The sequence below is a fragment of the Gastrolobium bilobum genome, unplaced genomic scaffold (genome assembly GCF_033153095.1).
Source record: "Gastrolobium bilobum isolate Gb01-03AN ecotype WA unplaced genomic scaffold, APGP_CSIRO_Gbil_v1 utg12072, whole genome shotgun sequence".
In the NCBI taxonomy this organism is placed as follows: domain Eukaryota; kingdom Viridiplantae; phylum Streptophyta; class Magnoliopsida; order Fabales; family Fabaceae; genus Gastrolobium; species Gastrolobium bilobum.
In genome coordinates this window covers 337703-353303 of record NW_026899161.1, presented here as the reverse complement: position 1 = coordinate 353303, position 15601 = coordinate 337703, and the positions used below count along the sequence as shown (strand labels likewise).

The window sequence follows — 15601 nt, the reverse complement described above, 5'->3', positions numbered from 1 at the left end:
ATTTTTTATTATTGAGAAAAATAAATTTCAACTTTTTACGATTACGGATTGAGTTGACGTATTATTATATTATTGAAAAACTAATTTAATATATTTTTTAGTAGACTAAGTTAATGTCATTTATCTTTCAATAGCTAGCATACTCTAAATAAATTAGTAAAATTACTTAAGTGATTATTTCATTTAAACTTTTAAAATGTCAAAAATTTGAATCATTGAGGGAAAATGAAAAAAAAAAAATCGTAATGAACGCACGATGCTAAAGTCATGTATATATTTCTTAATTTCATTATCCTCTCTTACCATAATTTCACTAATCCTAAGAATAATGTGAAGAGATTAAGCATTCATATATTTATCCACCATACCCATAAATTTTTGCATTTTAGCCATGCCCATGTACATGATTTGTTCAGCAGATAACAAATACATATGACTTAACAATAACTTTAATGGAGTGGGTTGGTATCAACTTGTTTACCAAGACTTATAAATTAAGAGAAGTTAAGAACAAGAAGTCGGTGATCTAAACTATAAATATCAATAATTAAAACGACTAATCTTTCCTATTCTCTATTAAAATGACGGAATAACAAAACCGGTTAAAAGTGAATTATCTATGCCAATGACCATTCTCTATATTTAGGATAATTATTAGGAAAATGTTATATTTACAAATTTTTTTGTCTACAAACTACATTAAATATGGCCGGTCTTCAATCAAGAATGTATAACTGGTCATAATTAGTGTAATTTGTAAAAAAAAATTGTAAATGGATCATTCTCCTAATTATTAATACAGATTAAACTTAAAAGTAAGAAAAATATTTCTGCCAAAAGTAAAAATAAAAAACAAAATTTTTTAAGACTGGTAAAGATAGGAAAAAAAAATTATGTTTGTTTAATAATTTCAGTAAACGTTACGTGTCCTGCTTTAAATTTTGTAGAAAATTAAAATACAAAGAATTCCTACATAAGAACCCAACAACAGAAACACTAAAGTATTTGCCAATATAACAAATTTCAGTTTCGTGTAATATCAAATGTGAATTTCACTTGCGTGTTACAATAATCAACCACTGATTATAACAGTCGAGTGTGTAACTTGTTATACGTTGTTGCCCGATGATTTAGGTGGTGCTTCACAGATCAATGGTGACAGAAACTGCTTTAAAAATCCACTACTTTTATCAATTAAACTAAATATATTTACAAATTTTTTGTTACAAATTACGTTAAGTATGATCGATCATACTTCAATCAAGATATACGATCAGTCATATTTAATGTAATTTGTAAAAAAAAAATTGTAGAGAAATGCTTCACCAAGTAAACAACCCATAGATCTTACATTCGCCCAACCGTTTTGAATGTTGATATATACTTGATACTTCTCCACCAACCCCAAAAGCTAAATGCCCAAAAAAGAATAACAGCACTTACTCTAATATCACTCATCAATTACTACAATCCTTTTTTTTTCCCCTCACTGATAGCTGTCGAATTGGTTACTCCCTAAGAAATTTAAAACATATTACAAAAAAATAAAAAAATAAAAATAAAATTTAAAACATGGCGCTAAATTAAAAGTAAAGACATTCTTCTAATTATATGTTACACTATTTATTATTTATTTTGGCGCGTTATTGCATTTTAATTGCTTTGATTTTAGTTGCCAAATTTTGGAGTATAATGTTTCTTATTTTATTATATCTTACGCACACATAAAAGTGTGTTAAAAGATATAAAATAATTAATTTAGCTTCACTTAATATCTTAAGGTTTTAGGTTGAAGTGATGCTTATCACGGAACTTTAGTGATCACGAAGTCACGAGTTCGATCCTCACCGTTCCCACTTTGAGGTAGAATTAAAAAAAGCATAAATTAGATAAAAAAAAATAAACTTGTGTCATATCCACCCTTCAAACCCAAAGTACTATTGAGATATAAAATAATTAATTCACCTTCCCCAAAATATGAGTCTCATGTACCATTTTATATGTGTAGGATGTAAAACTTGCATCACAAAAACGAAAGCCTAACCGAGGTAGAGTGAGTTCTGCAGTTCAAGTGGGACCAAACTCTTAAATGTCTAATAATGTTTTAAGGAAGAATACTAGATAGGAGACACGTAAATTCATAAGTCATTGATTTCTCCAAAACATTTTTATTAATTTATTTACGGTGCTCCTTGTTTTCTCTGGGATCATTATTTTGCCATCAACTTCTCTGTGGAGGGCAGAAACGCCATGGTTGCAGAGGTAATAATTTCGTGCTTGACTTGTATTCTTTGCATAAATAAGTACAAATATATTCTCGCATTGTGCCTTCTTTCTCAATTTTCTTCTGGCATTCAACATTTCTTTTCATCATCCACTCCCTTTTCAGCTGGTTTATCACATGTTTCACTGTTTTGTAAGTGAAAGATCAAGATTTTTTTTGTTTGGGTCTGTTTAATGCTATTGATCCATAAATGTCAATAAGTTTGGACTTTGGAGTGTCAAGTGTTTAAACTAGAATGGAAACTGAATCTTTGTAATGCCTCTGGTTTTGCTCACAGTGAGTGATTATGTTCTAAGCGGTATGCAGTCTTCTTTCATCAGTAGATTTCCTGCATTAGATGAGAATCGGTTTCTAATGCACAGATTATATGTTGTTCTATCTTGTTAGATTACTGGGATTCTTGCATGTCATATTTCATGAAATGTGAATTGAATTCTGGCTGTTATGTGTGTCTGTTGTTGTTATTTTTGGGAATTAACATGCTTTGGGAGTAGTTTTCTGAAAGTAACCTTGCATGTCATCAATGTAAGTAAAATTTGTATTTTCCAAATGGACTGATAAAAAGAAAACAAAACCGTGTCTATCAATGTGTATAAATTTTGTATTTTTCAGATGGACTGACATAAAGAAAAAGACCCCATTAGTACTATTTACAACAAGTATCTTTAGTTAAAATCATAATTTTAGCAGTTGTTAAATCGGTAGTCACATGAATTAACATTTCATTAAACCCGTCAGAGTTTGTTGTCCGAACTTAATTGTAAGAATGTGATTTGAACTGATATGCATGTCCTAATCATATTAACATGTCCTTTTCTTAATCTAGTAATGAAAATGGTGTAAGAAAATACTGGTCCCCTACCAGGATGGTTATTATTTGGTAATTTTGATAGCCAAGAGTTATAGCCAGGCGAAAAGCAGATCAAATTATTCATTTTAAGCATAGCATGTCAAAATTAGATGGTGTATGAGTTTTTACCGGAGTGTCTGTCTCACTGGAACAATTATCTGTACAACCATCCATCTTATTTTGACTTACTATTCTTTATAGTTTATAATTATTAGTGATAAAGTCTGAATGAATTGCACATGATGTGGGCCAAATCCATAAGCAGGAGGGAACAAAATAAAAAATAGATTAAGATGCACAGCAAGAGTGAGAAACAGATCTAAAAATGAGCCCATACAGACCACTGAATCATAAGATTGCTTTTTTAAACACCAGTTGAACAGCAATCCTTAGTTAATTGTGCCGACAGTTCAAATTCCATCAGTTTCACCCAACCTTATTTCCTTTCATACTACATAACTTCATCATAAACATCACTTTCTGCCCAAACTAATTGAGGTTGGCAGTTGATTAACCTTATTTCCTTTAATAGATCCGAGATATTTTTCTTTTACCACTTCAGAGTGGAAAAGAAGTGTCAGTTAGGCATAATGCTGGTAGAAGAACTAGTGCAACTAGAAGAAACAAGAAATTAAACTGGTTGTACTAACATTTAGCCTTGTAAAAAGCACTTGAAGCTTTAGTTTTGGGGGTTCTTTAAATGATTATAGAAACAAGGATTAATTTGTGGCAAAATTTACTGAGATGGATGGAAACTAAAAGTAGAACCAAGTTGATCAGAATGAGTTGCCCAAACGTTGGCATCTATAGACACAAAATATCTTGCCAACTTGTCCCCTATATGTGATTCTTTTGATGGATATACTTCATTATCAAAAAGCTTTTGGGCTTTTGGAAAATGATTATAAGACCGCTCTGTTCTGCCAGCTTTATAGATCAATTTTTTTCCCTCACATCCATAAAGGGGAAGAGTTTCATTGTCAAATTAGCTAGATTCATAGAGAAAATAATGTTTACTTCTAACACAAGCAGGATAGTAGTAGAACTCAAATTATGATAGAATGTGAGACAGATTCTCTTGTCACTTAACAATGACTGAAGAGTAACAACAATGGTACCTTCCATATTGCACTACTTTTCCGTTAGCTTAGTATCTGTTTAATAGAAACATCACTGCAACTTCTCCAATTCAGTATAGTTTTTTTTTTCTAGATCAATTAACATGAAGTTTTTTCTTTTGATAATTAGAAGAAGCCCACCCTTCCATTTCATATTTATAAAGCAACTCTGTGTTTGACATTTTGCATGTTTTTGTGTTTACATACCCTATCCTTTTCGTTATTTTTTCAATGAAGAGAATGTTCTAGCCATTACATTTATTAAGATCAGATTGATCCATATTCTGGAATTGAAGTCATTCCGTATGATGAAATAAAGCAGATTGATAGGTGTTAAGTACTGATAATATCCGTCATATATTTTAGATGTTGCAATAGAGGAGATACCATTTTATTCATCATAAATTTTAAATTTCACCTTGTTCTTTTGAAAATTCTTGTAATCAAGGCGCTGACGTTTTTCTACGTGCATATATGTTTGCTGAAATTACTATGTAACTTTTCATTCTCACTTGTTTAACCATGATGAAAGTATCTAGTGTTGCTAATTTTTACTGTCGTCTCTTCCCAGAATGACGAGATGCCTATTGGTTGGCCACTTGGGCTTGGCTTCTTGAATATGAGACTTAGAGTAGTAGAATCCCTCTCAGCAGCCTCAGTGGAACCATACCAACTGCACGTGCCATCCACCAGCTTCTCCTCATTTTCATCCTCTAACCTTGATACTGAGGTAATCTGAATTTCCCGGTTCTATTTTTATTGCTGTGTGACAGACACAGTTGGTTTGATATAATGCTTTTACTCATTGCCATTGAATGAATATCACTTTGGAACAAAAACAATGCTATTTGATATCATAGGTCCTGTATTTCATGTTCAACTGTCCTAGGCACTTGTACTTCATGTAAAATGTGTACAAATGAAACAATTAACAAATTAATTTCTAGGACTTAAAGAGCATCTCTGCTCCTTAGAGAAATATAAAACCATTAATGTAGTGACACTCAATAGCTTAAACTTTTGGGTTGAATTAGTTTTTTACATATTTATGGAAAGGAATCCAATGAAATCCACATGTACCTGACATTTATTTCCCCGTTTTCCCAAAGAGAGTAAAACTCTGGCCATCAATATTACTTGGTATAGTAATGGTTTAAACCTTCTAGCTAGGAGTTAATGAAGACCTCAAATTGTGGAAAGAATCAACTTTGCATAGATTATGTATCTAATATAGACCATTACAGACCATGTGAAATGTTTACTCCTTTTATGAACAAAAAAAAAAGTAAGAAGCTTGTAAAGTCTCTTGCTTACAGTTTGTTCTACTGCTTCTTCTGTTGCAACAACCAGTCCACGGCATCGTTCTTTCAAGACAAGAGTGTATCCCTTGCACAGTTAATTGGAATTAAACCAGGTGAGAGAGGACGCTTGTACTTCCCAAACACTTTAAGGGTTGAAGAAAGGAAGAAGAAATTAGCAAAAGGTTCCTGTTCTGATGGCTCTAAAGTACAAGGAATGGATATGTCTCGAGGCATTTGCATACCCATACTACTTGATACACTCCTAAAGATTAGCAAGAGCAAGAAGAGTTCAAGGAACTAGCATATGATTGCACCATTTAAGAATACGAATTCTCAATTCTGTTATTGCTCTTTGTCAAATTTCTCTAATGATTTCGAGTTATTTCAGATAGCTTTTCTTACATGATCTGTTATAATTTTCCCTACTTTGTTGTAACTTTTTATTTCATATTATGGGAATAATAAAAGAGGGTTGCTTGTATTTTCTTACTTCGATCTATGTTTAACTGTATTTTCGATTTGACCTTTTGACTTTAGTACATTTTCCTATAGTCTACATGTGCTATCTTTGATCCCACCATTTAAATTTGGACTTAGTTGAAAATACACAAACCTAAATAAAATATCTGCATTAATTCTGGTACCTTGAAAATCATAAGAATTAATTTTGTAGAATTATTCAAAACATGATAGTATGATTGAAACCAATTTTTGAGTTATTGTAGGCCTGTGGACGCAATTTTTATTTTTATTTTTCATTTTTAGGTAACAATTGGTATACGAAATCTTAACGAACATGACTAATCCAGTTTCAAATTTGAACTTTTTCAACTTTTCTGAGCAATTCCGACTCTAAGAACTTATTACTCTTTGGGCAGATTAAATCTGAAAATCTAGTTGGGTCACTACTAGACCAACAATATGCATATACCGTGTAATTTTTAACTCTCCATAAAGTCTTGACATATGATACATATTTAAGGATAATGATATTCTCTTACATTTTTCTTACACCACATATATTTCTTTATGATAAAAAAAAATCCATATCCGTCAAGTTGTAAATTGTGAATTTAACTACACCGAAGCCAAACAAAAAATTGAAGGTGGATATTAGAAAACAAAGTGTGAATGCTATATGGGCTCATATATTTAGGGCCCATAATTTCCTTCACGCAAGGAAACAATGAGGTGGCAAAAGAGTCTATGTAATTTACAATGGTACCCGTATCATCTCTCACAACCCTGATTACTCTACCCTATCACCTCATGGGTATTCGCATGATCCGGACGAGAAAAGGGGCTAGTATTTATATATGAGACATCCTGAATGGAACGATGTAACAATTATCCAACTTTGGCTCGAAAAAATTCTCTCAAAGATTTGAATCATTGCTGCTGTTTTGACACTGCTCGTCTATCCTGAATTGAACTCATATTAACATTTTAAGTCAATCGGATTCAGTAGGACTTTTGAGAATATTTTCATCTTACACTATAGAGAACATTATATACTCAATCATAAGTCGATATGATTGGGCCCATTTGAGGCCGATAACCCAGAAAGACTATCCAAGCCCATATAATATAACCCATGCACAAAATTAAGAATAAAGAATTAAAAAAAAAAAGAAAAAGAAAAAAGGAAATAGCAAAACCCAGTACAAGGAAAAACCCCTGGTGCTCGTTCCTCGGTTACAAAACGATGTCCGCCGCCAGGTCTTTCCTACGTTCCGCCGCATCCCGAGCAGCCGGTGTGGCGAATCTGGCTGCCGGAGCTAGAGCAACACCGTCACGATCCCCGTTTAGGATCCCAAAGCAAAGCTCAATCTCTAATCGCATTTTCAGGTAACCGCATTCAACACCTCTCTCTCTCTCTCTCTCTCTCTCTCTCTCTCTCTCTCTCTCTCTCTCTCTCTATATATATATATATATATATATATATATATATCTGTTGAATAAACATCAAAACCTAATCATATTTTTTGCAATTAGGTCGCCGGTTGAGTTGAGTTGCTGCGTGGAATCGATGCTTCCTTATCATAGTGCTACAGCTTCCGCATTGATGACCTCCATGCTCTCTGTCTCTCGCCACTCTTACGGTTGGACCCCTGAAGGTATTTCCCCCATTTTTCACTTTATCCATCATCATGTTGTGTTTGCTTCCTTGGATTGTGGAACTATGTTGAATATAATTAGGTGTTTATGTCAAGAGTTAGAAAACAGACGACTTGTTCTTCACAATCACGAGCTTAAATTTATGAAATGCGAGCTTTGGACCCTGAAATGAAATGTTATTTGTAACTTTATATTATATAGGACCTGGTTGTTGAATGAGACTTGGAATAAAACGTTTGTCTGAATAACCTGTTATGGATGAAAATGTTGGGTGCATTTGGACTCCTATTTTTTGCTCTTCAAACATTTCTTTTTTAATTAGGCTCTTTCTCTTGCTCTCACAATGAAAGGATGTATATTTTTCCCCCTTTGTAGGGCAAGAGAAGACTAGATGAAGATCAAGCATCAAAGATGGTGTCACATGGATTTGTTTCAAATTTTGGGTTTTGAAGCATTGAGAACTTACCTTCTATAGATTAGTGAGAGGATGAGATTTCGAAATTGAATGTAAAATGACATATTGAACATCATATCTCATAATAACCTTTTACTTTCTGAGTTATCAAGCAATTCAACCCGTGTTTCTCTGTCTTAAAAGAGTTATTATGGATTGTCTTATTTAGTGCATCCTGTCTTTTTTAAAAATGCCTAGACCGTTTTATAAATCAAAATTAACTTAAGAGATAATCGTGTGAAGATCGTACTGATTGATTGTATTCGCTCAGATTTCAATGATGATGTATGATGAATGACAGAGGATTCGAGCAAAGTTTTATGTACATGCGCTCTAAAAAAGGTGGTTGAGTAAATTTTTTCTTTTGGGATTTTGAATTGTTCATATACGCTTTAATGTCAAACAATCATTTGCTGAGTGTATATAGATGACCCTAAGTAAGCGACAATTGGTTTCTGTTTTATAATTGCATATTGTTTTCTAGATACCATTTGTATATATGCTATATACATTTTGGTTTCTTATTCCAGCTTGATGAATTTGTTAAATGATGTATGTATGTGAATGGGAGTGCATGCGCATGCAGTATAAGAACATTGACTAACCACCTTAGGATTCACTTATGCCAACAAGCACAGTCATTAGGGATCCATAGAATTTGAAACTAGCCTCAATGCAGAGTGTCGGAGCAGTGTCTCATGGTGCAAATTTTTTTCTTTAGTTTGCTGCAGTAAATACCCATTAGTATGATGTTGCAGTCTTAACTTAAGATTGAAATTGTCTGTTAAATATTCACCTATGAATAGAAGTTCTTGTTGACTAAGTTACTGTTAAGAATCTTGGGCGGGATCTTGGATGCCATAATTGTTGGCCTGTAAGCATATGATTTGGAATTGTTAGAATTGAACATGTCTGTGTAAAATGAACAATGTGTTTAAATTGCATACTTGTTTTCTTTCAGCTGCTGCTTCCAAGTTTTTTTTCTATGTCTACTTTGCAACTCTTTATTTTGACATGGCTGTTTTCTTGTTTAGGGTCGTGATCATTTGCTCTTTGGCTTTAGGCTGGGGGACTAGCCATGTAATGTTTCGTCATTTCCACCTGCTTTGCTTCTCCTTGATTAGATTTGTGTTGTATCTACATGATTTGCATTTTATAAAATTATTATGGTACATTAATATGACTAGTAATTATCTTGGCCTTTTGGTTCTGATTATGTGTTGTGATAGTGTATAGATTTGAATTCCTTAAGTTATTTTCTTTCTGAATTCTAGATGGATGATTGCTGTTTATGGGTGCGGTGCATTGCGCGTACTTTCCATGGATTTCAAATTTACTTAGTTAGACCTGCTTAGAGGATTTTCTCCTTGGTTGAATATGAAAACTCGCAAGACTTAAATTGTACAAGCATCCAGAGCTGGTACCATGCTTAGGTATGGTTGTTATTTTATTTCAAACATAATTGCAACATTATTTTTACTTGCGATTTACGATGATTTATTTCAGCCTGTTCTTGGAAATGGTTTACACCTCGACTGTTAGCAACGTAACGCTGATTTTCAATGTTATAAAAGCATGCCTAATACCAATGTTGGTAACTAATCCTAACTAGCACAATCAATTAAAACGTCACTCTGTTGCTTTGGATAGGGATGAGGACCCTTTTGTTACTAGGCTTTGAGTAACTTATGTCAGAAAGGGGGTTTTATCTTTTTGAGGGGTAGGATTATTCTCGAGAACGAAGTGGATAACATCGGATTATGCTAAATATGCGTAGACCAAAGAAATTAGAGACCATAAAAATGGCTTTGCCTTCTACCTTTAATTTCTTGGACAGCTACAACAAACAATAGGTGTCTACCCTGCTTGATCAATCTTATGCTGGATACTTATGTCGCTCTACAACTTTTCCGAACAACCTTGTGATAGGTATCCATGAGATCTCCACCTCAAAAGCTAGCTCAAAAGGTGAAAGTGCCCAAAGTCTTATAAATCTCACACTAGTTGTCTACACAATCAATGTGGGACTTCTAATATTGTCATTGCCATCCTCTTTAAGGCTGACGTCCACGGTGACTTTCATTCTGACCCGGTGGTAGCCTTTTCCCCCGTTTGGCAGCTTCATCCACCTATCAGGTAGCCTTTTCCGTGGTTCGACTCTCAACGAAAGCATCAAATGATAGGGATCCATGGGATCATCATCTTAAAAGCTAGCTTAAAGGATGAGAGTGTCCAAGACCTTATAAATTTCACACTAGTTGCCTACACAATCAATGTGAGACTCCTAACACCTTGCAAGGGGCTTCAAGTGTACGAGCAAGATCTATGCGTTAAAAAAATTGCATGTAGTTCGAATGGAACAAACTCCTTCGTAGACACGTAGTAATGCCTTTATCTGTAATCAAGATTTTTACATTCACGAAAAAATTGTCACTTTCCGTCATCTTAATGTCTTTTGATTCATGAAAAATAAAATCCATCTCTTCGGCTCCGCTGAGATTTAACAAGAGGATTGCGATCTGTTATTAACTTGGAACACTTTATCCCCTTCATAATAGGCTTTCCTATTAATCAATTTCAACGTCCTCACTGTTAAATTAAACATTTTACACTCTTTGTATTTGAAAAACCTATTTTACTAAATGAAGGTTAAATAAAATTGCAAAAAGTATTTTAGTTGAAACTAATGGCTGACAGATCATATGTACCGCTTTTAATCATTTTCACCAATAACTAACCAAGACACAATCATGATTTATGACGTAATCTATTTTTTCTTTAGCAATTTACCCAAAAATTAGATAATCTCTGGCAGCTTCATATTATTTTCCAAAAGGAATTTTAATGCATCTTGATAAGATTTATGTGTATTATACTAAAATGGATAGTAGAAATAGAAAGCTTTAAAATGTTAAAATTGATGGAAAAAGTTGATTTATGCATTTTTGGTATTGTAGGCGATGATCAACGTTCTTTTTTTCTTTTTATACCAAAATGAGGCTGCAGATGCAAAAGGTGACATACCTTTCAAAATATGTCAAGGTTTGCACAAAAGACGAGGAGGAGCAACTATCGTTGGTTCATAGCGTGACAGGCGGATTAGGGCACCCTAATAATTAAGAGTTCAAACTTCAAATAGTTAACACCATTATAAAAATAAGACTAAATTACAATTTACCCTCTTATATTTTAGTTGTGTTATAAAATATCCTCTTGTACTTTCAATTAAATCAATTTACCTGCTTGTACTTTCAACTTTCAGCAATTAACTACATTCGTTAAAATTTCATCCACTTCCATTAACATATCACATGACCTAATCCTTCACACCTCGTCCTCAATCCATTTCTCCCAATATTGATGATGTGGGTTTTCGAAGAAGACAATAAGCAAGGCAATGTCTCTAAAGTCTAAACTTATCAATCTTCAACATCGCAATTGCTTTCCTAGTCTATCAGCTTCAGAGGAGATGGGAGTAAACTAGATCAGCCAATTAAGGAAGTAATCACTTCATTACGATGGCATCAACAATGGAGGATAAGATGACTACAATTGATTTTTATGAATCTGGGAAGAGAGACCTTAAAGGGTTTAAGGTTTAAGATGACTGCAATTAGTGGAGAAAGATTTTAGATTGTAACATTTTATTTTGTATACGAAAAATTGGTAGTTTATATTAGTTTGATACTCATTTGTTTAACCCAGAAAATTGTCTTGGAAGTGTTTTCTGCAATGAGTTTAGCTGATGGCATAGCTTTAAAACAAAATATAAAATTAATTAACATGACAAAATCCAACAAAAAAATTAAAACAGAGAAGACGTAAACATACTGAAAATAAAATTAAAATTAAAAAAATATATATACCTCAACACCGTATCCTACGTTATATTTGTAAATTTTTTGTTTATAATTATATTTATAAATTATATTATGTACTTCAAAAAATATATACTTAAGTGTTTAAACTTCTTGAAGTACATAATAAATAAAAAATTTGTAATATAATAATTTTATGCTTCCATGCTATCGAAACAATAAATTAAATCGATATAGTAGTTGTTTTTCTGGTAACAAATTTTTAACACGATGGTAAATTAGTAGGACTCTAAATTCAAACAGACTTTACATCCACTCCAACGAATCCAGGAGAATTTAATTTTCAATTGCGTCTTTAAACTCGAGACACAAAAGTGCAGAACAATTTCTCTGATCATATAAGCCAACTCCCTCCGTTATATGGAGATTATTCTGACCGCGTAGGCAACAAAATAAAATATTCATTTAGCTATAAACAGAAACTGTTGTGTTTGTAAATTAATTTGCAAAAGTAAAATACAACTTCATGGACTAAATCTATTTTAACTCGAATTTTAAAGGACTATTTTTGCTTCTTGAGGCAAAGACACGTAATGTTTACACCAAAACACTAACGTAAACACAATTCGTACGTATGTATACCAATACAAAATTAAAATTACAGGTCAATGCACAGGAAAATGCATAGAAACATATGGATAATTATATTAACACAATATTATACTTTCTTAAGTTCGTTGGATACAGTTGCTGATAAAGATAATAGCAAATCTTAATCGCTTGACACAACACTGTTCAAGTGAGACCAACTTGACCCTAAATGATGTCAAGCATGTTAAAAGGGAAAATACAGGCTAATTAAAGTGAGAATGTATACCAACCAACGCATCCATCCATAAGCCAGTTAAGTTTTACCTTGACAGTATCCATTGCACCGTAAATAACTCAAAGTTATCTTTGCATCTTACTATGGCATTATTCTTCAACCACGTTCACCAATTCATATTCGACCAGAGATAAGTTGTTATCCTCTTTGACTTCAAATTTTGCAGGTTCAGTGACCTCAATACGCCCCCATTTGTCAACGGCAAGCCTCATTGATCCCTTAAACATGTCAATCTTTGCATTACGAAGAATCACTGTATTTCCAGTCTCCATCAAGTCAACTGTACAGAAACAAAAACAGGCCACCTCATCACATTAATAGAACATAAATTGGTGCCTTATATATATCAATATCCATATTACCACCAATCAACAGAAAACATATCAGAGGTAACTTTCACTGAAAGAAATCACCTGAAGCTCTACTCCATACAAACCTGACAAGAAGGCATCTCTTAATGTACAAATGCTTGTACATATGGAGTATGAGCTCTCCAAATAAAATAAACCAATTACTCAAGATTTTGCTTGTCGAAGGACAACAGAATTATAATGAGAAAAGGGAATGAGATTAAGCAATGTAACATAAATATCTTGTCTATATGCATTACATTTTCATAATCCTGCTCCCATTTTCCTTCCTCTAATTGTTCCTGACAAAGTCTAAAGACGTCATTATCATTTTCTGATTCCTAAGGTCCTATATCAAGGAATAATAAATTTCACACTCAAGGATTTTTCTTTTCATTAAAAAAGCCCTGATGTGTGAACACCGATAACTAACAAGAGTGTAAAAATATTCAAGAATATGGATCTGGAAAAGGACAAAACCAAAATGAAGGTGTTCATCATCAGGGTAGATACAGAGTAAACAATAAGTCCAAGTCCAAGTGATTCAAAGCAGTAAATATTAATCTTGTACTAAAAAGCTGATGAAAGTGGCATTCCTGGTCATGCAATCCAATGATATGATAAATAACTGAAGAAAGTTCAATGAAAAGTTAGATCCGCATAACAATAATTAAATGAGTAAAACAAGCATGAACTAAAAACTTTGTTAACAGTGGTTTGGATCTGGAACATAAAATAAGACGCCAACTCTCATTCGTGTCACCTTCAAAGCAACACTTTTCATCACAGAACACATGAAATAGAACGAAGTTATTAACACTCTCCAATTACCATCATCACACTTTTATTCCCGCAATGAAATTCATACAGTTTATCATAACATATTCATCCTTGATTACCCGAAAAGAACAACAGTGACAGGAATATAGCGAGTCTATGCTGGTTAACAATAGTATAACTTCATCAAAACTCTTGAACAAAGCTCGATAAAGCAGAAGCTAGTACATCAAAAAGTGAAAGAGAGTTCAGACGGATGATTCCAATTAAGTAGGATAACGATATCATATAATCCAACCGAAAAAACATTTAGGAATAAAGGCTTTTCTATTGAGTCAGCCATTTTATGATCTCCATCGTAGACCCAGACACATTATTGAAAACGATACAACTTCCCAGCCTCACTTTCAAATTTCCATTCCCGAATGTAAATGAAACAGCAACCATAGGGTCAGAACCAACCAACTACAATCTCACAGAACCCGTAATGATGCAAGATCCTAATGAGAAAAACCCAAATGAAAAACTCAAAATTAATACCAATTAAACAATGCCCGCGGGAGAAGTTTCCAATTTTACAAATGGGAAAGTAAAATAACTTCAAAAGATTATTTTTTTTTTTTGAAAAAGAAAAGCAAAAAGGGGGGTGAAATTAAACCTTGTTCGTTGCGAGCAGTGAAGATGATGGTGCCGGTGTCATCTCCGATGAGGCATTCGGCGATGAGAGTGGGACGAAGGTTGTGGGAAGAAGAAGGTCGTCCTTTGTGCAAGACAGTGTTGGAGGACAAGACCTTAGCGACTAAGGTGTGACCATTGGTTCCTGGTTTCAGCTGTTCCACTTTGATGAACACTGGCTTTCTCTTTGCCGGTTTGTTCCCTTCTTGCTGATCCGATGCCATTGATAATTTGATTTCGATTCCAATCAACAACAACGACAACAAACCCCTCTCCCTCTCTCTCCCTCTCCCTCTCTTCTCTTCTCTATCTCAACAAGCCCTAGCTCACAGATTGATGGATTTTTTCTCAGATTGCAAAACCATCCAATGCACCTGTTGGAAATGAAACGACACGTCGTTTCTATCGAATCCTCAAATGTCACGTGACATACATTAAACAAGCGTTTCTAACATTACTGAGTTTATTTTTTTACACCAAATCATACAACGAGCTTAAAGGGAGAATTTAGCAAAAATTGGAGCTACAAGGCAACAAAAGCATTCATCGGATGATAAATATCCGTGATGATGAAGATGTCGAATGTGTTATAGATGCAATTGATGATAGGAGATTTTCAAAAAAAATAAAAATTGAGATATATATTAAAGTTGATTGTGGCCAATTTTCATTTGCTCCCAAGCATACAAGACGTACACAATATTTTCGTCAAGAAAACAGAGTCGTCGGTTTATCTGCACATGCACAAGTGTTAAGTCAAATAACATTGCGGTAGGAAGATAAGGAGGAGGAGATGGAGGATATGGACAGCGATGAGGAGGAAGAACCAAATAGTGTTATTTCACTAGGTGACACCTCAGATACTGACATGGAGAGTGATTTTGACGCTGACACGAACCCAATAGACCTGAGTTCTCCGTCATTCCACCGCTTCATGTTGACCCAATTAGCAGTGGTAACTTAGTAAATT

General features: G+C 33.7%; 3 protein-coding genes across 5 annotated transcripts; 2 read left to right on the top strand and 1 right to left on the bottom strand.

Annotated features, from left to right (window-relative positions):
* Positions 1 to 2185: 2185 nt before the first annotated feature.
* On the top strand, positions 2186 to 5854 carry LOC133287859 (uncharacterized). Its single transcript, XM_061485535.1, has 3 exons — positions 2186 to 2262; positions 4824 to 4982; positions 5603 to 5854. Exons 1-3 carry the CDS (start codon positions 2251 to 2253, stop codon positions 5852 to 5854), a joined length of 423 nt encoding a protein of 140 aa, XP_061341519.1. The 5' UTR covers positions 2186 to 2250.
* A 1344-nt stretch (positions 5855 to 7198) lies between these two features.
* Positions 7199 to 9656, top strand: LOC133287901 (protein NUCLEAR FUSION DEFECTIVE 6, mitochondrial-like). Of its 3 annotated transcripts, none has more exons than XM_061485602.1 (3): positions 7199 to 7401; positions 7549 to 7670; positions 9400 to 9656. In XM_061485602.1, the coding sequence occupies exons 1-3, from the start codon at positions 7259 to 7261 to the stop codon at positions 9405 to 9407; spliced, it is 273 nt and encodes a 90-aa protein (XP_061341586.1). In that variant the 5' UTR covers positions 7199 to 7258; the 3' UTR covers positions 9408 to 9656. The 3 variants fall into 3 exon arrangements, with proteins under 3 accessions (XP_061341586.1, XP_061341587.1, XP_061341585.1); XM_061485603.1 differs by lacking the exon at positions 9400 to 9656 and adding an exon at positions 9160 to 9358; XM_061485601.1 differs by lacking the exon at positions 9400 to 9656 and adding an exon at positions 8047 to 8365.
* A 2968-nt stretch (positions 9657 to 12624) lies between these two features.
* On the bottom strand, positions 12625 to 14979 carry LOC133287876 (uncharacterized protein At4g28440-like). The gene is made up of 2 exons (XM_061485559.1): positions 14615 to 14979; positions 12625 to 13109 (listed from the first exon to the last, which is right to left on the bottom strand). Exons 1-2 carry the CDS (start codon positions 14853 to 14855, stop codon positions 12919 to 12921), a joined length of 432 nt encoding a protein of 143 aa, XP_061341543.1. The 5' UTR covers positions 14856 to 14979; the 3' UTR covers positions 12625 to 12918.
* Positions 14980 to 15601: the final 622 nt, after the last annotated feature.

Coding starts and splice junctions, on each gene's coding strand:
- LOC133287859 (XM_061485535.1), top strand. Junction 4,983..5,602: donor CCTCTAACCTTGATACTGAG/GTAATCTGAATT, acceptor TGCAACAACCAG/TCCACGGCATCGTTCTTTCA.
- LOC133287876 (XM_061485559.1), bottom strand. CDS start 14,855: ATGGCATCGGATCAGCAAGAAGGGAACAAACCGGCAAAGAGAAAGCCA. Junction 13,110..14,614: donor CACTGCTCGCAACGAACAAG/GTTTAATTTCAC, acceptor GTTTCTGTACAG/TTGACTTGATGGAGACTGGA.
- LOC133287901 (XM_061485601.1), top strand. CDS start 7,259: ATGTCCGCCGCCAGGTCTTTCCTACGTTCCGCCGCATCCCGAGCAGCC. Junction 7,402..7,548: donor ATCTCTAATCGCATTTTCAG/GTAACCGCATTC, acceptor TTTTGCAATTAG/GTCGCCGGTTGAGTTGAGTT. Junction 7,671..8,046: donor TTACGGTTGGACCCCTGAAG/GTATTTCCCCCA, acceptor CCCCCTTTGTAG/GGCAAGAGAAGACTAGATGA.